The sequence below is a fragment of the Lampris incognitus genome, chromosome 14 (genome assembly GCF_029633865.1).
Source record: "Lampris incognitus isolate fLamInc1 chromosome 14, fLamInc1.hap2, whole genome shotgun sequence".
Taxonomy (NCBI): Eukaryota; Metazoa; Chordata; class Actinopteri; order Lampriformes; family Lampridae; genus Lampris; species Lampris incognitus.
This window is the reverse complement of record NC_079224.1, coordinates 14,568,853-14,590,134: the sequence shown is the minus strand read 5'-3', so window position 1 is coordinate 14,590,134 and position 21,282 is coordinate 14,568,853. Positions and strand designations below refer to the sequence as shown.

At 43.4% G+C, this 21,282-nt stretch overlaps 2 protein-coding genes across 4 annotated transcripts in view; both read right to left on the bottom strand.

Annotated features, from left to right (window-relative positions):
• mfsd14a2 (major facilitator superfamily domain containing 14A2) overlaps nt 1-3,107 on the bottom strand; it is a 36,267-nt gene extending 33,160 nt beyond the window's left edge. Inside the window, exons 1-2 of the mRNA XM_056292801.1 lie at nt 2,936-3,107; nt 211-306 (exon numbers count right to left, since the gene is read on the bottom strand). Coding sequence (XP_056148776.1) covers nt 211-306; nt 2,936-3,019 — 180 coding nt within the window. The 5' untranslated portion in view covers nt 3,020-3,107. The remainder of the gene's footprint in view (nt 1-210; nt 307-2,935) is intronic.
• A 518-nt stretch (nt 3,108-3,625) lies between these two features.
• myo9b (myosin IXb) overlaps nt 3,626-21,282 on the bottom strand; it is a 48,198-nt gene continuing 30,541 nt past the window's right edge. Inside the window, exons 17-41 of one of the 3 annotated variants that reach the window (XM_056292631.1) lie at nt 19,206-19,328; nt 18,579-18,659; nt 18,351-18,461; nt 17,967-18,089; nt 17,311-17,460; nt 16,837-16,988; nt 15,589-15,969; nt 15,310-15,391; nt 14,861-15,052; nt 13,816-13,922; nt 13,199-13,278; nt 12,534-12,718; nt 12,132-12,239; nt 11,656-11,826; nt 11,331-11,372; nt 10,511-10,622; nt 10,320-10,393; nt 9,975-10,167; nt 9,607-9,735; nt 7,703-7,808; nt 7,393-7,524; nt 6,443-6,566; nt 5,206-5,306; nt 4,939-5,066; nt 3,626-4,726 (exon numbers count right to left, since the gene is read on the bottom strand). In XM_056292631.1, the coding sequence (XP_056148606.1) occupies nt 4,473-4,726; nt 4,939-5,066; nt 5,206-5,306; nt 6,443-6,566; nt 7,393-7,524; nt 7,703-7,808; nt 9,607-9,735; nt 9,975-10,167; nt 10,320-10,393; nt 10,511-10,622; nt 11,331-11,372; nt 11,656-11,826; nt 12,132-12,239; nt 12,534-12,718; nt 13,199-13,278; nt 13,816-13,922; nt 14,861-15,052; nt 15,310-15,391; nt 15,589-15,969; nt 16,837-16,988; nt 17,311-17,460; nt 17,967-18,089; nt 18,351-18,461; nt 18,579-18,659; nt 19,206-19,328 (3,441 nt within the window). In that variant the 3' untranslated portion in view covers nt 3,626-4,472. Of the gene's footprint in view, nt 4,727-4,926; nt 5,067-5,205; nt 5,307-6,442; nt 6,567-7,392; nt 7,525-7,702; nt 7,809-9,606; nt 9,736-9,974; nt 10,168-10,319; nt 10,394-10,510; nt 10,623-11,330; nt 11,373-11,655; nt 11,827-12,131; nt 12,240-12,533; nt 12,719-13,198; nt 13,279-13,815; nt 13,923-14,860; nt 15,053-15,309; nt 15,392-15,588; nt 15,970-16,836; nt 16,989-17,310; nt 17,461-17,966; nt 18,090-18,350; nt 18,462-18,578; nt 18,660-19,205; nt 19,329-21,282 lie in introns of all 3 variants that reach the window. The other 2 variants (XM_056292633.1, XM_056292632.1) reach the window with 2 other exon arrangements.

Here is a 21,282-nt window from a genome sequence, read left to right as displayed (position 1 = left end):
CGAACAAAACAAGGGTGCGTCATGTAGCCCATTTGATTAGCAATTCAGTTATTCGGAGGCCAGTGGGCCTTGTGTAATTCCAGTCAATGGAAAATGTTACTTTCTGGCTGGCGCTTACGGGGGAGAGACGGGGTATGTGCACAGTGTTACTTGTTGCTGTCTAAGTGGGCGTCATTAAAAAGGGCAAAGACTTGGCTTCTATAGACTTACCGAAAGCATTGGGGTGGTAAGGAGACCCCATGCAAAGAACTCCAGGAAGATGACCACCACAGCATGATAAACACTGGGCTCACCAATTCCTTGAGGCTAGATGGAAACAGGATCAGAGAGAGAGGAGAGAAAGTGAGAAAGAGTGGCAGTGTGTCAGATACAAAAAAAATACATTGGCCGATTATGAAATCTCAACCACACAGGTAAAGTGCCTGTTAATAGTAGCTAAACAACAGGTGGTTGAGAATCTGGGAGAGGACAGTAAACTGGATTCCGTTTCACATACAATATTCACCATATTATACCTCTGATGTGCATGACTTGACTAACTGGAGTAGCCACTGTTTAAACAAGACAGTTGATAAAAATAATCCCCCCCCTCTAGTTCTTCAGATGTATTGATTGCACTCGGGTAACCTAATGTGGTGAGAGGTAAAACATCAGCTGTTTTAGTGTGTCATCATAAAAATGGACTGAAACAAACTCAACTTACCAATGGCAATTTGGCACTTAAGTTCTGAATCTTGAATCCTAATGAGGCACCAATCTAATTACTGTGCCCCTTTTCCTTGAATTTCAAATTCACTGATTTAAATGACAAGCAACCCTTAAGAAAATGACAGCTTGGAATTCAAAACTATGTGTGGCAGGAAAACAGAGTTTGGTTCAGTTAGAGACAATTCTCTAAACAGGTTTACCAGTAATTAGATGTATTGCATTAGGGCAGAACAATATTCATAGATCAACGGCCGTAGAACTGTTTCAGGTATACTGATGATACACGGACCAATAAGGACTCATAATTCTGTGGCCTTGGACAATAAGGTTCAACCTGTAGGCCAGTTTAATTAGCCTATCTTATGCCATAGCAGTTTACTAGGTCACTGGAAATGCAGATCTAAAGATGAGTAAAACACAAATACAGATCTTTTCTGTCCTTTATAACCACTCTCACCAGAGAAACTCACTTCTCTGCGGTACAATAAAATCCATACCAGTCTATAGGGTGGTAGAAGAGTGTGACTGAGTGACCACGGATGCTAAGCAGAAGCCTTGGCAGGAGGCAGGGCGGTGTGAAAAACATACTGATTGTAAAGTAGGCCAGTGTGGGTTTTTTTTCTCTCTCTCCATTTCCCCCATGTTGCAGGGCCATGAACATCATATAGAAAAACAGACCACAAGCCTGGGTCCAAGGAAGATGGGTTACAAACTGGGGAATAGGCAGTTAAATCTGAAGAAAAAAAAACCCTCTGTGGTTTTTTTTCCACAGCAAAAAAAATAGAACCCGCTAGTTCTGTATTGGCTTCACAACTTCCCTTGTGCTTCATATGACACATTTATGGATTTTGACAATCCTATGCAATTTAAGATACCATGTGAGAACACTAGAATCCGTGGCTGGGTGAAGGTCTAGTGTTAAAAGTGAAACTTCATAGTTCTGTAGGTAGGCGTGGCCACAGCAACATCGTGGTGCAACAAGACTGATGTCAAATAAAAAGTCTGCTTGCCAGTATAGGCCACATCACCACAGGTGTTACGGCTAATTGAAGGCACCACGGCTATCATCAATGGATTGCCTCGCTGAGCCCAAATGGCACATTTTAGTCTATCTCAGGCCTGAGGGTTGTCCAACTTCATTCCGAAGAATTTCAACATTTCTACACATCGGATGTAGCTACCCAGCACGCTACATAACACCGGATGCCTCATTTCTTTCAAAACAAACGTGTTTCACCAGACCAGCTGCTTCAATGCGCAGCGTGGATTTAGGAGTCCTGGCTGATTGCCCATTAGTACCGAGCTCATGTCAAATCACCTGTAGGTAGCCGAGGAAACGAATAGGCTTTCTATGGCACGTTTAAAACGCCGCATCACATATTTATATCTCACAAAACGGGCTTGTTCCGTTAAAACGGACAAAAAGTAGAAGGGTAACAAATCGCACCACCCGCATTTAGCCAGATATCGATTATTGTTTCCAAACAGCTGCTAACATCTCCTTACTGGTTTAATCGACTTAAACCGAGCCTGCCATGCACCTATTTACTCGGGACTTCCAACATCAGGCTGTAGCCAATGTGTCAGCTACCCGAGGCGAGCCCGCATGGCACAACTTTGAGAGTTCACGCAGTTTATCGGCCAGCCGACTAAGCGTTTTCTCGTAAGTAGCAAGTAAAACAACACCGAGCAAAACATCTCGTACACTCGGCGTGCCTTTAGAAAAGGGGGGGTAGCTGTAGTCGAGACGGTTTCTAAATAAACACACATGCTAGCGAGCTAACGCCTCGGAAAGCGTTGCAGTGTCAACAATTTGGGACGAGGAATTAACGACGAAATGACGCGGCGTCAGACCGCGTTGCCAAACAGGCCTTGCCGCCGGGGCCAGGCTGACAAACGGTCTCTGTAAAAGTAGGCATCTTGTAAACACATGGATAACGTCGGCTAGCTACGGTCACCTGGGCTAAGCTGACGTGTAAACGCCGTTAGGCCGCTAACGTTAGCTTGAGATAATGTAGCTTCTTTTCTTTTTTCTTCTTCTTCTTCGTCCCCTTAGCTCGCAGCCACCCAGCAAGCGGCTAACGTCACCCGCTCTGGTAAGTAGCCGAAACGTCGCGGCGTTAAAAGCGTCCGAGAGACGAAAACGAGCCACCTCTGACCGTCGCAGGGCAGTTTCGGCTCGCCGGGAAAGCTTAAACGAGGGGAAAAAAATAAATATTTAACTCACACTGCCTCCATCTTTTATTATAATTTTCTTTGCAAGAAGAATGCTGCGGTTCAGCCGCTTTTTCTTCTTTTTCTCCCCCGTCATTGTTAACTTATGTCCATTCTTGGGTTTTAGAGCGGCATCGTTTATCGAAAATACTCTCGGATTTTTCGCGATTCCGTCACCCCCGCTACTCGGCTCCGGCTAGTAACGAGCTAACTAGACGGTTTCCCATCCCCGCCTCACTTTGCACCGTCTTCCGGAACTTAAGTGGCCCGCCCCCTCCGGTGCGATCGCGCTCACCAATTGGCCCACGCGGATAGGAGGAATTCATACCTATGAATTTGATTGGTCGGGTGAAGCGTTTGTACGATTGAGCCCGAAATGTTATTTGCGAGCATCATCGCGGGTTTGGTGGAACAAAGAGGAAAGCCCTTATATAGTGAGCGGCAGTGTTCATTATAGAAAATGTACAAGATGTTCAGCAACCTCCGTTCAAGCGCATGGCATCTTTGATCACTGAGCCCACGGAGTTATTAAGGACCGGTGATGTTTAAAGTTTCATAAACACCAATTTACAGAGCAACTAATACAAACACAGATAATAGATAACACCTGCTCGACCTAGTTAAAGCAAATGCATTATTTGTCTCACAACCAGGATAACCGTTACATCTAAGATGTAAAACCTATTACAATGTACAGAAGTGATTACGCTCCGTTTATTCCGAGTCAGACTGAGAATGTCAATCACAATATACACGAGGTTTGAAGCCTTAGCAAATATACAGACATGCATGGGAAAAAATGCATAGCCAGGTTAAACTACAGCGTAAATGGGAACTGCAATGCACCCCACACGATATGGGGGGGGGGGGGGGTCTGACATTTGAAACACACCTCTTTGTGAACAAACAAGACAAAAATACGACCTTTCAACAGTGTGAGATAAAATTTTAAAAAAGTCTTGTGTAAAAATAATTGTTATGATCCCACAAAGAAACAATTTCCACAGAGCAGGAACTTCATCCAATAGTGGTGCTGAATTTTGAAGCATGTCCATTAGGCGCAACTTGAAAACAAAGCACCTGTAATGTCGTGCTGCAGCTAGATCAGCGGTTCCTCATCATATTGTCCCGTAGTGTTTACAGATTAGGAGATTGCGAAAACACTTTCCAAAAACTTGTCCAAAATACTTACCCTTTTAAGATATGTACATTTATGGGATATGTTTGACATTACATACAACAATAGCAGTCATGTAGTTGTCACCTCACTGTCAAGTGGTCCTAGCTGTTATTTTTTGTACTCCAGATAGAATGAAAATACTGAAGTAACAGTCTATATAACCTCCCATTGAATACACATAAATCCTCAAGTGACTCCATTTCTGCAGCAGTATTGAGCATATCAAAGGGATACATTGGGGGAAAAAAATACATGGTTTGGGCTCACTGTAATACAGTTTCTTTAATTACTCTTACTTGAGACCATAATGTTCCTTACAACTGCTGCCAGCATAACTCTTAAGTACTCTTCTCAATGTTCTATGATCATATCAGACGTCATCATCTATGAATGGGATGTCCAGGTCATCAAAGCTTCCATTCACACTTTGGCAGGTAAGCTGCGGCTTGTTGGATGGCTTGGGGGAGCTTGGGGGTCTGTCTTGACTGGGGTCAAGGCATTGTGATTGTGATTTGACAGTACCATCATTTGTCTGACTCATCAAACTTTGAATTCTGAGTGCCAAGTCAGGAGGTTTAGGTGGGCAGCCAGGCCTCTGGATTTGGGGTCGCATGGCCACTTTTCCTGGTGGAGAAACTTCAGATTAGACACATTTTGTCTGCCTTTATAGTGCATAGTATTGAACATTACTTCACAGTGTATTTTCACATATTTGTGTTTATGAATAAACAATTCAAAGTGACTACTGACAAAAAAGAATAAATCAAAGATAGCTTGTCATCGCTTTGTCTTCATAAATCTAAAGGGAGCGGACAACACCATACCTTTCTACTGACCTTCCGAGTCAAGGCTCCCTATGTGGTCCTCTAGTAGGCTGTCTGAGCTCATGGATGACTCAGAGTCCAGGTTGTCATTATCAGAGTTCTCCTGTTCCAGCTCAGGCAAGCTATAGGCCAAGTCGTCCCTGGATGCAACACACCAAGGCAACAACATCATTATTACTACTACTACTACAGTAGCACAAGAAAGCTAGAATGCATTGAGTGCAGTGCCGTCAGTTAAAAAAAAAGAAATGTAATGAAAAGAAATCAGGTTCAACTCACTTCTCCTCCTTGATGGACTTGATTCTTTCAATGAGCGTCTCAGTTTCGTTGTCATATCCCTTTAACTCAGGAACATTCAGCTCTAAGGAACTTTCTACTACCTATGCAGAAAACAGTGCAGTGTCTTAGGTGTCTTTTTCCCAAGTATTCATAGCTCTAGACCTTAGCAAAATAGTATGAACAAAATGTATGAAAAATTGCATAATGAAAACTTTGAGGAAACCAATGGGTCAAAATGATTTCTGCCATCAACTTTTTAATTTCTTTGTTTTTGAGAGTCCTTGATAAAGTAGCTAAAACGGTGAAATGTGTGCATTTATCAAGTATTTACAAGTTTCAAATTTGACTTGGCAAGAAATGAAGACTGGACTTCTAACATTTGCAGTTTTTAAAGTCCAAATAAATATTGTCATATGTTTTGTCCTCATCTGTGCCAGACCTGATCCGCTCCAATTTTATAAGCCAATGAAAGTATACTACGCCTGTCCAAGAAAACTGCCCTGGTACTAGCTGAATGATCTTCCTGGAGAGCTACCATCCTGCCGGTTTTTACTCCAACCCTAATTTAACAAACCTGATTCTACTGATTACCTACTTACCAAGACCTTGATTAATTGAATCAGATGTGGTTGGAGTGAAAACCAGTAGGATGGTAGCTCTCCAGGAGCAGGGTTGATGACCACTGGAGCATACCCTGTCATTCACAGTCAAGCACTATATTATATCTTTGATCCCCCCCCCTTTTTTTCCACCCCAATTGTATTTGGCCAATTACCCCACTCTTCTGAGCGTTCCTGGTCATTGCTCCACCCCCTCTGCCGATCCTGGGAGGGCTGCAGACTACCACATACCTCCTCCGATACATGTGGAGTTGCCAGCTGCTTCTTTTCACCGGACAGTGAGAAATTTCACCGGGGGGACGTAGCGCGTGGGAGGATCACGCTATTCCCCCCAGTTCTGCCCCCCAAACAGGGGCCCCGACCGACGAGAGGAGGCGCTGGTGCAGCGACCAGGACACATACCCACATGCGGCCTCCCACCCGCAGACACAGCCAATTGTGTCTGTAGGGACGCCGGACCAAGCCGAAGGTAACGGGGATTTGAACCGGCGATTCCCGTGTTGGTAGGCAACAGAATAGACCGCTCCGCCACGCGGACGCCCTCAAGCACTATTTGATCCAGATCGGATTTTTATGCAACCCTCCATGTTCTTTATGCTTTGCATTTATCTTCTCACTGTATTTTGCCGCCTCAGTTTGAGCTCATTGACAGCCAGGGCCTCTGCATATTCCAGCTCCTGGATGTTCTGCATCTTCTCTTCGTAACGTCTGAGTTGCTCATTGATTAGAATCTCCACGCACCTGCAAACAGCAGGGGAAACACATTTGTCTAATTACACCACAATGAAACTATGTGTCCATACACATCAAACCCACATCAAAGAAGAACTTTGGGATTTATTTTTTTTTAGCAATTTTTACTTTTTTTCAATAGAATGGAGGAGAACTGTAGGAATTATAGGGTGGCAAGAAAAAGGGGGTGACATGTAGCAAAGCCCCTGAGTCAGATTCAAATCAAAGACAGCTTGGTTTGAATCTGATTTTTGAATCTGAAGCTATATGGGCGGCATGGTGGCCCAGTGGCTAGCTAGCGCTGTCGCCTCACAGCAAGAAGGTCCTGGGTTCGAACCCCGGGGTTGTCCAACCTTGGGGGTCGTCCCAGGTCATCCTCTGTGTGGAGTTTGTATGTTCTCCCTGTGTCTGCAGTGGGTTTTCTCCAGGTGCTCCGGTTTCCCCCACCATCAAAAAGACACGCATGTTAGGGTTAATACTCCTTCTGTGTGCCCCTGACCGAGGCATGGCAAGACAAACTGGAGTTGGTCCCCGGGCGCTGCACAGCGGCTGCCCACTGCTCCTAGCTACACAGCTAGGATGGGTAAATGCAGAGCATGAATTTCCCCTCGGGGTATAATAAAGTATGTAAAAATCCAAAAAATAAATAAATAAATATGGTACACACTTGTCTAGTTGAGACACCAGTACACCCCACTAGAACCTCTTCTCCCCTAGTAGCATGGGGAAACATAAAAAACCTGACCATCTTAATAGAGATATGTGTATTGATCACTGTCAGAAAGAAAATGCCATGCTGCTCTGGATGCTGGGGAATGTAGGGTGTGTGACTCACAATGTAGTTTTGGACACATCTTTCATGCCAAGAAAGGGGTCATCAGCATCAGGGGAGCGCAGAATACAAGGGGCAAACACAATAGCAAGAGAGCTCGGAGACATTCTGTTGTGATCTTCCTCCTTTGCAACTCTAGAGAGAAACATTCACATCAGGATCTCACGAGACTTTTCTCACTGTGATAAATAACATCATAAACATCGTCCAAGGGGATGGAAACCTTTTGCTTTGGTAACACAAATGACGCAAGCAACAATGAGTTACTGGGAGAATGTGGAAGAGTAGAAAGTAATAATAAGAATCTCCCTACCTTACAAGATGAAAGATGAGCCGTTCCAATGTGTTGTAGTTAGCAGAGGGAAGTGCATCAAGCTTTTGGTAAAGGGCCCTCATTCGCTCTGATCTCTCAGGCAACTCTGTGGAAAGGATATCAGTAACTTTTGTGTCAAAAACACAAACCAAAATGTCACGTTCAAGATGAGATAAACAGATGGATTTGATGGTCAGGGGTTTAAATCCCAAGACTGGCTGGGGAAAATCTGGCAAAGGAAACTGAAAAAGTCAGAAATGCTCTAATTTTGGCTCTCATTTTTGAGTACAACTACTGAGCTGCCTTTAAGCAAGGCACTTAACTCAAAGATTTCTCCATCGTGGATTAGGTATCTGTGGGTGAGCCTCCTCATACTAGCAGACTGCAGTTATCCAAGTTGAAGTGGGCAGCTCCCTGGTGTGTATATGTGTAATTGAGTAAGTGTGAGCAAATCCATCACTAAAAAGGGTATTTAAGAGAACATATATGTATATGCTTAGCCAGTCCACCTTGGATTAACTGAAGCACCTCCAACATCCATCCATCCATCCATCCATCAATTATCTTAACCGCTTATCCTGCTCTCAGGGTCACGGGGATGCTGGAGCCTATTCCAGCAGTCATTGGGTGGCAGGCGGGGAGACACCCTGGACAGGTTGCCAGGCCATCACAGGGCTGACACACACATACACACCCATTCATCCCTAGGGACAATTTAGTACGGCCAATTCACCTGACTTACATGTCTTTAGACTGTGGGAGGAAACCGGAGCCCCCAGAGGAAACCCACACAGACACGGGGAGAACATGCAAACTCCACACAGAGGACGACCCGGGATGACCCACCAAGGTTGGGCTACCCCGGGGCTCGAACCCAGGACCTTCTTGCTGTGAGGTGACCGCGCTAACCACTGTGCCACCATGCCGCCATATCCAGCATACATTGTGAAAGATGCCATGGGACAACAACCATGTAGCTGTATGTGTACACACAATCTTATCAAATATCATTAAGCATATAAATCCAGCATATGAGCATGAGCTTTTATTAAAAAGATGTAACTTTGACATGACAAGCTCTCTCCTTCAGAAACAGAAAATAAAGAAAAATAAAAAAGTGTAGAGTACTGACTGTCAAAAACTACACCGATTATAAAATCCAACGACTCCTCCCTCACCCACACCAACGTTGCTTCTAACTTACAAAGGACATTTGGCTGAACAAGTCCCCATATCGCACTTGGAGGCCAAACTCATATTCTGAATGGTTACACATGTCAACCACCTTCAGATCATGTCGGGAGCGTGCATGTTTGGAAAGACTAGGTGAAGCACTGCCTCAGGGAGGGTGTTTAAAAAGCTTCATAATCCATAATCAAGCAATAACTTATATAGTCATCTGTTGATGTTAGAAAGCGAAGCAGGGAAATTTCTACCTTACGTAAGTTCCTCTTAATTATCTGACGGTGCTGTTGTGCAAGATAAATTATCAGGCTTTTTTTTTTAACCACAGCTCTTTTGTTGACCTCACAGAGGAAATAACTGTGCACTTTTGCTAGCATCACAGAACAGCTGTAATGATGAAAGATATTTTATTTGATGCAAAGGTTTTTTTTTTCTTGGTGAAGCACTGCTTTATCTGGTGTCCTAGAGAAATATCCTTTGGTATCAACCCTTCAGCGCGCACACGTCCTTTAAACCGGTCATCGTGACAGATCATTTATCTCCCTGAGTTTCTGTTTATGCTCAGTATCATCTCTTATCCTGTCGCTATGAATAAGGCCATTCATTACAGAGGGGACTGTGTGAATGTGAAGCAGGGACACATAAAGAACTGCAAGCACACTCACTAGACCTCTCTCTGTTTCAGCTCACAAAAATAAATACGGCCAAAACTTACTCACCCACAGCATGCAGGAAATCATTGTAGAGGGTGAAAGTCATGAGGGGGTCAGGCAGCTCCCGGAGCCAGCGTTTAACTAGGCCTGTAATGGTGTGGATGGGGTAGTTCTCTAGACATGCTGCCTCTGGATCTGCAGACAATAAACCAGACATATGTGAGATGAACCATTCCACAGTCGACCCCCACCCCTACTTAGCCCCATACTAATGCAAATTCACAGTACAAGACACATCATTCTCTGTGTGAGTGTTAATCCATCAATTGGACTGTTAACCTGTTTCTGAAGCATAGCTGTTGATGCAAATTCCTGTACATGTTTTACTATTTTACTTGGCATACAAACAAGGTGTCTAAACAAAGGTGCATTACCAGTTTCCAGAATCTGGTGCAGTTCCCGAGCTCGACAAGCTGACCCAGACTTGCGATAGATACCTTCCGTGTAGAGGCCATTCATCTCTACATGCATTAACAACATCTCCACCACCATGGGCACTGTGTTGGCTTTGCTGGTGAGGACCCACACATGCACTCCAAAGTGAAGGGAGCCAGGCTTGCTGTCATCCTATCCCACACACATGCACACACATGAAAACAATAAGACAACGAGAGGACATTTGAAAGACAGACAGCGGGAGAACGAGAGAAAGTGATTATGCTTTATGATGATTATGTACAGCCAACTATTCCAGGTGCACCGGAAAAATGAATCCCTACCTTCCTGGCACACCGCGTCGAACAATCGGTAATGACTTTGGTGAGACATTTCTTGTGGCATATTAACTTACAAGCTGAAATGAGTACCAATGAAACAAAACAGAGACCAGTAATGAGCAGAGCAAAACAGATTCTGGATCCATTAAAGTCATTATCATGGTTCTATCAATTATTGTAAGTTGTAAACTCACCACTACACATATAGGCTTTCTCCATGCCCCAGATGTAAGAACCACACAAGTCACAAGACTGCATGATGTTCACCTGGTATGTACTGAACATGTGATCCAGAGGGCCGTCTGGCTGTGGGCACAGTAGAAAGGATATGAAATGAGAAACGGCACAGCAGGATGATTTGCCTGGACACATGGTACAGAAACTTCAGAAAACAGGGGATACCCAGTTTCCCCTCAGGAATGAATAAAGCATTCTGATTCCAAAGTAACGGGGAGTGCAGGAGAGAAGTGAAGAAGAGAGTGCAGGCAGGGTGGAGTGGGTGGAGAAGAGTGTCAGGAGTGATTTGCGACAAAAGGGTACCAGCAAGAGTTAATAAGATGGTTGTGAGACCAGCTATGTTACATGGTTTGGAGACAGTGGCACTGACGAAAAGACAGGAGGCGGAGCTGGAGGTGGCAGAGTTGAAGATGCTAAGATTTTCATTGGGAGTGATGAAGAAGGACAGGATTAGGAACGAGTATATTAGAGGGACAGCTCAGGTTGGACGGTTTGGAGACAAAGCAAGAGAGGCAAGATTGAGAGGGCTTGGGCATGTGTAGAGGAGGGATGCTGGGCATATTGGGAGAAGGATGCTGAATATGGAGCTGCCAGGGAAGAGAAATAGAGGAAGGCCAAAGAGGAGGTTTATGGATGTGGTGAGGGAAGACATGCAGGTGGCTGGTGTGACAGAGGAAGATGCAGGGGACAGGAAGAGATGGAAACGGATTATCCACTGTGGTGACCCCTAACAGCAGCAGCCAAAAGTAGTAGTAGATTCTGATTCCATTTGCTTACACATTTGTCCTTCTTCCTCCTCTTCTTGGTTTTCTTGGTGGACTATGGGAAGTTGGACAGGAGTCTGTCAGTTCAGCACCACACAATTTTGTCTTTACAAAAATGTAAAGCAGCGGAGCCCTAGTCTCGCAAGCCAAAACTATCACAAACTGGCAAGGGCCATCTGTCCCAGAAAAGCTAGTTTCATCAGACAAAACACTGATTAACATACAAAAAACATACATATGTTTGATTATATGATTGAGTAAATGCCAGTAAAAAAAAACTAAAGAAATGCACATCCCTAACACATAATTCAATTCTGACTTATAACCGTCTCATCTACCTTGACTGGTTCAGCCTCCTCTCGTTTGATCTCTCCCCTGACGAAGCCGTCCAGCACAGACCTGAACAGATTCACCACCAGCTGGACCTCTGTTTTCTGTCTGGGCTTTGCTAGGCTCATAACTTTGTTCTGGTATCCCTTCATCAGGTCCTTGTATGCAATCTGGGGCTTCTGTAGGTCAGAACAATTTGATGAAGTTAAAAACAGCAGACTTCTTTACTCTGATACTGATCTTATGCTGCGCTCTCTCGATCTGATCCTGCCTTTATGCTTGGGAGCCATTTTAGTCGACAGTTTTATACAGAGTGACTTACTGCAGGTGCACCAGGTTTATATTACATTAACTTTATTGTCATGGTACAGCAGACATACATTTACAGTAGTACAACGGTACCCCTGTTATGCCCCCTCTGGTAAAACCATTAAGTAATACAAGTAAAACAGTGTGCTTGTACAGCGAAAGGGGTGAAACTGACCGGGACGGAGTACATGCTTTTTATGGTGTCTCTAAACTGCATGGTGGCTGTGAGGAAGATGGTCTCCGTCTCTGACAGCTCTTTTACCCTGGTGCGCAGCTCATTCACCTGAGAATAGAGATGAGTGAACGAAGGAGACAACATGACCGAATCAAAAAATGTGTCTCGCATGACACTTTATATAGGTTGACACTATAAATCCATTGAGATCCAGTCTATGTGTGCTATTTCATCCAACCCAGACTTGAGTGGACCACGTGCGGTTCAAAAAGTAACATGTATTAGGGTTTTGTATTTTCATCATAGTTATTGTTTTGGAAGAATACTTGGCGCCATTTTAATTGTGGATTTCTCATATTGGAACAAAACTCTTCAAATAAATGACATGTAAATGGCCCCCACCTGACTGCCCAGGAATTCATCCAGGTTTCGCAGCTCTTGGGTGACGGTGATCTCACGCTCCAGAGAGGCATTCCACTGTCTGGCCCGAGTGGCCCGGCTGATATGAATAGTGGGGTTGCGGCGTGTTCTCCCAGTGCTCTGGTTCGGCGTGTGGTAGGGATGTGGGGAGTAGGTGAGTAGGGGGGCTGTGATAAAACCAGAGTAGACGATGTTTGTCGCACACAATATTTAAAATCTCAACAATACATTTATTGTTGCGTTTTATGCTCTACTTTACAAATCTATTTATTCTAACTCCAACTCATCGGACTATGTCATATAAGCTGCTGCTCCAATGATTAATTTTCCGTACAGGACATTAAAAACTAATCTAATCTAATCTATTTTTCATTGGATGCATTTTGGAGTATTCAATCAAAATTAAGTCTAAGGAGGTCTTTTGTATTTAGTGGAGCCTCCTTAGCTAACCAAGATATACTACAGAAATTGTGTGGGTACAATGAGAGCTGCGTCAGTCAAATGTGTTACAAACCCACTAGATGGTAGTAAAGAGATAACGCGTGCCATTCCATGCAGTACATGGCACATGTAAGTTTATGACACAACACTAAATTGACACGTATGTACTTCAGGGACTTTTTTCACAAGAAAGTCAGGCTACGTACCTTCTTTTTCATTCTGAGACTCATTCGTCTGTGACTCCTTGGGTGTTCGCTTCTTCAGAATTTTACTGAGGAACGAAAGCCTGTAGAAAACACAAACTTTACAGTTAACAACTTGACATAATAGTTTCATAATAGTTTGAGTCTGTGCTTTATTTATTTATTTATTTATTTAACCCCCCCCCTTTTTCTCCCCATTTGTATCCAGCCAATTATTGATCTCTCCCGAGCTGTCCCGGTCGTTGCTCCACCCCCTCTGCCGATCCGGGGAGGGCTGCAGACTACCACACGCCTCCTCCGATACATGTGGAGTCGCCAGCCGCTTCTTTTCACCTGACAGTGAGGAGTTTCGCCAGAGGGACGTAGCGCATGGGAGGATCACGCTATTCCCCCCAGTTCACCCTCCCCCCGAGAACAGGCACCCCGACCGACCAGAGGAGGACACATACCCACATCTGGCTTCCCATCCACAGACACGGCCAATTGTGTCTGTAGGGATGCCCGACCCAGCCGGCGGTAACACAGGGATTCGAACCAGCGATCACCATGTTGGTAGGCAACGGAATAGACTGCTACACTACCCGGAGGCCCGAGTCTGTACTTTATTAAGTGGGGTTTACCTCTCTGGAGTCGACGGCTGTGGATGGTTTGCTCCCCGGGATCCTGAGCTCTCATTGGTACTCTTGGGAGGAAGGCTGAATCTCGACCCATCAGGTTCTTGTAAGTTCTGGAGCATGATATTTAAAAATGACAACAAAACGTGAAAAACGTTTGATAGTTTTTAAGTCCAAGACTAACCAAAATCACCACTGAGAAAATTTGTTGTCCCATTTCCTCTCATATTCTAAATAACAGAATTAGTCCTCATTTTCCACCATGTTCCCCTTCAGTGACCACACACATATCTCCTCCATTAGGAATCCCATAGCCTCCCCGCCACCAAAATGGACCACATGTTTTAAGAAAAGCAGTTAAGCCAACAGCAGAGAAGCTTTGTAATAAGGGAATACGGCTAGACTGCTTCACCATTTGTCATTGCATCATGCAAAGCAATACCATCACAAACCGCCACCTGAACCTTGACCCAATTAACAGACTTCTTATATGGCCAAATCTAATTAATATGTGTTACCACGCTGTATTATCCAATAAAGGACACAAGGACACACACTTGTTGACAAGCATAAAATTCAACATAAACCCATTTTCAATCACGTGTCCAATGTCCAACATAAATTATAATTTACTCCCACCCAATTAGTAAATACACACTAAATTTACAAAATAATTAGACCACAAAAACAAATTGTTAGTTTATTCTCATGGACATATCACAAACTTATTAACTATTTTAGCTAAATACTAGTTGCTATTTAGGTTCAGAACTGCACCTATTTGCCAGACTTATGTAGATGAGTGAACAAAACAAGGGTCAGACATGAGCTGTGAATATGAGAAATTGACATATTTGAGTTTTCTAGTGACAAGCAATGGTTTATAGGGGAAATCATAGCTCAGTTTCTCAGAGTCCTGGGCTGCAGAGCAGGAACTGGGAGACCCGGCACATTGCAACCGGATCTGGTTGGGACATATAAGGAGGACACGCATGCAAGGCCTGCATGCAGAAGACAGCTTTGCTGGATGAAGTCTCCTTCCGGTCAGTACCTTGACCTGGGATTTGTTGCTGCGGACGTCCACGCTACTGGCTGAGCTCTTCAGTCTGGGTTCTTTGGGACTGATGGGAGGCAGAGGAAAGCTCCAGTACTCGCTCTCCTTGGAGCCCACAAAGTTAAATCTCAGTCCGCTGCGAGCATAGGCTAAACGCCTCTTACGTTTGGGCCGCATGCGGAACTTGACCTAATTGATCCAAGAAAGGTCATAAGCCACAGAGTGGAAGACCTCCATCATGGGAGGTCTGACGAGCCTCCAATCAATGCTTTTTGAAGAGCAGGATGCAAGCTCATCGCACATGTAACTAAAATACCTCATTCATCAAAACCATTTGAAAACACAATCATAAACAAACAAAAATGACTACTGGTTACTGGATCTGGCCAGTAATAGATACAGTGTACATATGACTTAGTGGTAATACATAAACAATTATACATTACCTCATTTGTAGAAGGAGAACTATCTGACCCCGAGGAACTGAGCTTGGACAATTCGTCAACAGACATAGACTTCCCCTTTTTCCTGTTTTACACATGAATTTAGAGCATAGCTGTAGATGATGGCTGTGATGGAATGAAATAACCATGCTTCTAACTATTGTCAACCATGTCTGGGCAAGTAATAAGTCGGTGTCATATAACATCTTTTTGTGAACCTGATAGTTTATGACGTTTGGAAGTCTGATGAAACCGAGACATGACAGGAATTTAAAGACTTACTGGAGCCCTTCCGCTCTCTTATCTCTCAGGCACAGCCTTTCTGGACTCGAGTCATCTGTCCTTTCACCCTCACTCCTCCGTCCCTTCCACCTGTCAGCCTTCTCCCTGATGCCATCCAAGTTGGTGTAGCGGTGGAGGGGGCTGGAGGATGAGGGGCTGGTGGAGCCCGCACATCTGCCAGCTTTAGAGTCCAGGGGGACAGAGAGAGGTCTGTCGAGATACGGTGAGGATGTCCTGCACTCCTGCCTCCCCTCGTCTCTGGTCCTCTCCCCAGGCTGCTCGTCTCCGACGCCATCCTGGTCACTGACAGGGTCAGGCTGCTGGCTCCTGCTGGGACTGTGCTCGATGCCCTGCTGTCTTTTCAGTTCTCTCCTCTCCAAGCTGGGTTTTGTCAGTATAATTCATTCAAGTTTGCATAACAGCAACAGCATTTGCAGAAATCCTAGTGATTCTTGATGAATCCATTTGCTCTTATTCAAAATGAAATTGCCTGATGTAAACATCTTCGCTGGATTACTACATGGGAAAGTTGGCGTAAACCTGATTAAAACTGCACCAAAGATAAAATTCTGACACAGATGTGGGATTTATTTTTATGTCAAAACTGTCAGGTAACTAAAGCCAACCTTAAACTTAGGAATACTTTTTTGGGATAAACAATATAAAATGCAAAGGACAGAGTAAATCTGTAAAAGCCCTGCTCAAGGCCACACCACTGAAACCAGTACTCACTGCCAGCCAAACATTAACAAAAAATTCAGCAAACTACAATGTTGCCTGTGTTTAGCTAAATAAGAGGCCTTGTGTAATACAAGATTCAAACGTTATAACAAGAAATACAATTGTGCAGTCTGTACAATTAAAGTAAACAAACTTTGAGATTTTTCCAATAGACGGCAATCAAGCTGTGTGGATATCATATGAACTTTAAGTGTGAATTAAATTCTCTTGGTAATTTCAACTAGAAGATAACTTCCTTATTGTTTCAGTTGGTTTACTTAGACAGGGTTTCACCTGCATCCTGCACTTAACTATGGCCTATTTCAGTATGAAATCACGTGTACCAAAAAGTAAATTGGACATTTTCAGCTGAATACAAAAACCTTGCATCATTTTGACCACCTGATGAATCTGACAGCCGGCCAAAATATAAGGCAGGTAGGCGCTGGTAAGGCTTCCATTTTTAAACTTAACAGCTCACCTGACACCAGCAACTGTTGTAAAATGAGAGGGGTTTAGCTAGCGTACCTCTGGCATCTTCTGTGTTTTCCGGACATTTCCTTGGCATCGTTGTTCTGCTGACACAAGTTCTCCGGCTTCTCCTTTGAAATCCGCCATGCCATCTGAATAACTGTGGCAGCTTGGCCTCGGCGTTTGTCATAAAAGTGACGCCAGCACCTCTGAGATACAAGACACGAGCTGTCAACTCAGTCATGGTGTTTGCTTATCCACTGAAGGTTTGTTGACTGTGCATACAGTTAATCTGTCTGCAGTTCACAAAAATGGCGTGGAAGTCTACGGGAGCAACTGGGAAGTGAATGCCTTGCTCATTTACAAAGATAGAAAATGTTTTGGACATTTTAGTCATTCTCTTTCCCTGCCTGGACAGTTGTGGGAAGACAGCTATAATCTTCCTGGTAACAAGCCCCGTTTTTGTAAACCAAGTAATATTTTGTGTCGTTTAACATATGCAATTTATCATATATGTAATGTAAATGTTACCTGTATAATCATGGTAGCATCTTTCTTTTGCAGGAAGTGCATTCTTATGAGACAGCAACGGAACCAGTGCTGCAGGATGATGATGTGACGCATCACTTCCTTATTGTGAGTGTCTTGGAGCCATTGTCTCTCCTTCTCCTTCAGAAACACCTTAGTGGAAGAATGATAGCAAACTTTTAAATTTGTTTCAGTATTTTTATACCTTTATTAGATAGTGATAGTGGAGGCAGAGAGAGAGAGAGAGAGAGAGAGAGAGAGAGAGAGAGAGAGAGAGAGAGAGAGAGAGAGAGAGAGAGAGAGAGAGAGAGAGATAGGGGTAAGACATGCAACAAAGGTCGCCAGCTGGATTCGATCCGGCAATGGTTGCAACCATGTGGCCATGTGGTATGCGTGCTAACCATTCGGTTATGGGGGTGCCCCAAACTTTTAAAACGTAACCAAAAACAAAATACTCATGACAAAAAAAAAAAAGAAACGCCAATACTCATAACACAAGCATTCATCACACAGTAGGCTCTTTCAATGAACTCATCTCAAAGAACGAGCAAAGACAATGGTGGACTTTGTGTGAGCAGTGTTAGTGCCACACTAGCAATTTTGCCATACAGAACTACAGCGGGTCACAACCACAATAAATAATTGCCATGAACTATTACCTTTGTTTTCCCTGTTTGGTAGGTGGTTGGGTCCAGGCCCATCTTCTGAAGCATTTTAGTTATCTCCTCTGGCTCTGCAGCAGCATCTTTTGGCAGCAACATTCTGAATTTCTTAACAAATTCCTTTATCATCGAGAAAAAAAAAAAAGAGTATCAGCGGGTGTCAGTTATTCTTCCTGTACAATCTTGTGGAAAGGCATAAAAATGAAAATAACAAAAATGTTCCAGTTTCAAATTTACTTTAGGAATAAGCTGAGGAAACAAAACAACAGACTGAACAGGTGATATGAAATGACCCTTAGTGGTTTATAAAAATCAAAATTTTCTCAAACATTATAATCAACAATATGGGTATTAGTGCTCTATTCTCAAGTGAGCAACCACCTTAAAAGTATATCTTGCACTGTAGCCCAACTTCTGGATGCGAACCGTCTCCAGCAAGCCCATGTGTCTGATTTGCTGTAGCACCAATTCGTCATCAAAGTGCATCTTCCGCTGCAAAGAACATTGGACTGAGTTTGAATATTGTCGAGCACAGTATAGATATACATATGACTACATATTCAAGATGATATCACAGACTCAGTGACTTCTCCTTCATGGTGCTGTTACCTTTTCAGCATTGGAACGGATACAGCGAATGAAAAACGGCTCAGCTTTTTCAAGCGTCTCCAGCAGCTTAGTGAGTGATGACTGCAAAATACACAAGTTAACATGATTTTGAATCAGGTTTATGGTGAAATTGCCTTTAAATCAATTTAAATAAGAAAGTAGTCTTTATGACTAAGAAACCGCCAGTCTCTTACCATTAAAAGGCTCGAATGGGTTATCTTAGATTAAATCACTGAAACTGAATGCTGTCTTTATCATGTGAAAACACAACTACAACTGAAAGGTTTCCGGACAAAAGGCTACATAAATTATTGGAGAGAAAAAAAAACTTCCTGAAATTGATCTGACAATATTTCAAAAGCATGACTAAATATGCCAAACAACTACTTTGTGCACCAAAATGACCTAGAATTTGAACAATGACCTCAATGGGCTTCATTTTTATGTTAATGATCATTTGGTAAGCAGAGATAATTTGAGACAAATTTTTTTTCCCAAATGGGGAATGTTACATTCTGAATAAACTGAAGTTACTTTTCCCCTTACCTCAACACATGCTTGCATTCAACAGACATATGCTACTACAGAACCTCAATAATCAAGACAGGTTGAGAGGAGAAGACAAACCTGAAACTGAGCACTAATACTGGGGGTCTTCCTCCTCTGATGAGGATGAAGAATGGCTTTGGTTGTCCTGTCATGCAAAGTCAGTCCCATGATGTGTTTGATGGAGCACGAGTCCATAAGATTCTGTTGGACACAACATAACAGCGTTCTGTACTTTGTGACTTCCTTGGTCAACAGTTTGCATGGCAATTAAAACTTTTCTAAGGCAGAGAACTACTGTTTTAATGGGGGGGGGGGGCAGACAGACAGGCAGAGAGAAGGACAGAGAGGACAGACAGACAGACAGACAGACAAACACAGATAAGAAGACAGACAGTGAGAGATACAGACAAACAGACACATAAGGAGAGAGACAGACAGACAGAGACTGACAGAAAGAGAGTGACAGAGACAGACAGAGATTAGGAGAGAGAAACAGACAGAGAGAGATAGATATAGACAGACAGACAGACAGAGATACAGACAGACAGATGTGTGTGAGAGAGAGAGAGAGAGAGAGAGAGAGAGGGAGAAACAGACAGACAGGCACAGAGAAAGAGACCTTCAACCAATCCTTTATTAGCACAATCACTCTAGTCAAGACACAATCTCAATACATCCCAATAAATATAAGAGAAAAGAAAAAACAAAACCACAACAAAATCACACAACCTCATAAACACTAATATTATAGTGTTAATATTACATTCATTCAATTAATAACTTATTATGATCACCATTTAAAAGGACAACTGTAGTGAGTCATCAAACATACTACACAAACCAACTCCTTGTCCCAACATTTCAACAAATTCATTTAGGCATGAGATCATTTTATAAGATCCAAACTCTATTCTCAGGCAAGCTGCCACTAGGTCCTTTGGTCATAGAAAGAGGGTCAGCTGACCATAATCCCTGCATTTTATTTCTTCTTGTAAGCCAAAAACTAATTTTAGCCTGACCTATCAAAAAATTAATATGACTTTGACCTGACGCTTTGTACTTTGGGCCAAAAATAAAAATCACATCACTTAACACCTCTTCAAAACCCCTGAACCATTCCTGCAATAACTCAAACAGACTTCTTTGCCTATGACACTTCAGCCACAGAGGTTGTAGAGTTTCTTCTTCCTGACAGAAATGACATCTACTATCTGTTCTGGGATCTAAACGTGCCGCATCTGTTTGTAGCCACAGCCCCATGTAATATTCTCCACTGGAAATCCGCAGTGGGTTTCTCTGTGGGAGCTTTGTACAAGGACCTCCACCATCCTCTGGGGCATGAGCCTGGTGCAAACAAACCCAACCACCTTGACTCCTGCAGTCAAACCAATGTCGCCTTGTGATGACCTTAACATCGGCAATAGACAGTGCATCCGGAAAGTATTCACACCCCTTCACTTTCCCCACATTTTGTTATGTTACAGCCTTATTCCAAAATGGATTAAATTCCTTTTTTTTCCCTCATCAATCTACACACAATACCCCATAATGACAAAGTGAAAAAGGTTTTGTAGAAATTTTTGCAAATTTATTAAAAATAAAAAACTCAAATATTGCATGTACATAAGTATTCACACCCTTTGCTATGACACTCAAAATTGAGCTCAGGTTCATCCTGTTTCCACTGATCATCCTTGAGATGTTTCTACATCTTGATTGGACATGATTTGGAAAGGCACACACCTGTCAATATAAGGTCCCACTGTAGACAGTGCATGTCAGAGCAGAAACCAAGCCATGAAGTCAAAGGAATTGTCTGTGGACCTCTGAGACAGGATTGTATCGAGGCACAGATCTGGGGAAGGGAACAAAAAAATCTCTACAGCTTTGAAGGTCCCGAAGAGCACAGTGGTCTCCATCATTCGTAAATGGAAGAAGTTTGGATCCACCAGGACTCTTCCTAGAGCTGGCCGCCCAGCCAAACTGAGCAATCGGGGGAGAAGGGCCTTGGTCAGGGAGGTGACCAAGAACCCGATGGTCACTCTGACAGAGCTCCAGTGTTCCTCTGTGGAGATGGGAGAACCTTCCAGAAGGACAACCACCTCTGCAGCACTCCACCAATCAGGCCTTTATGGTAGAGTGGCCAGACGGAAGC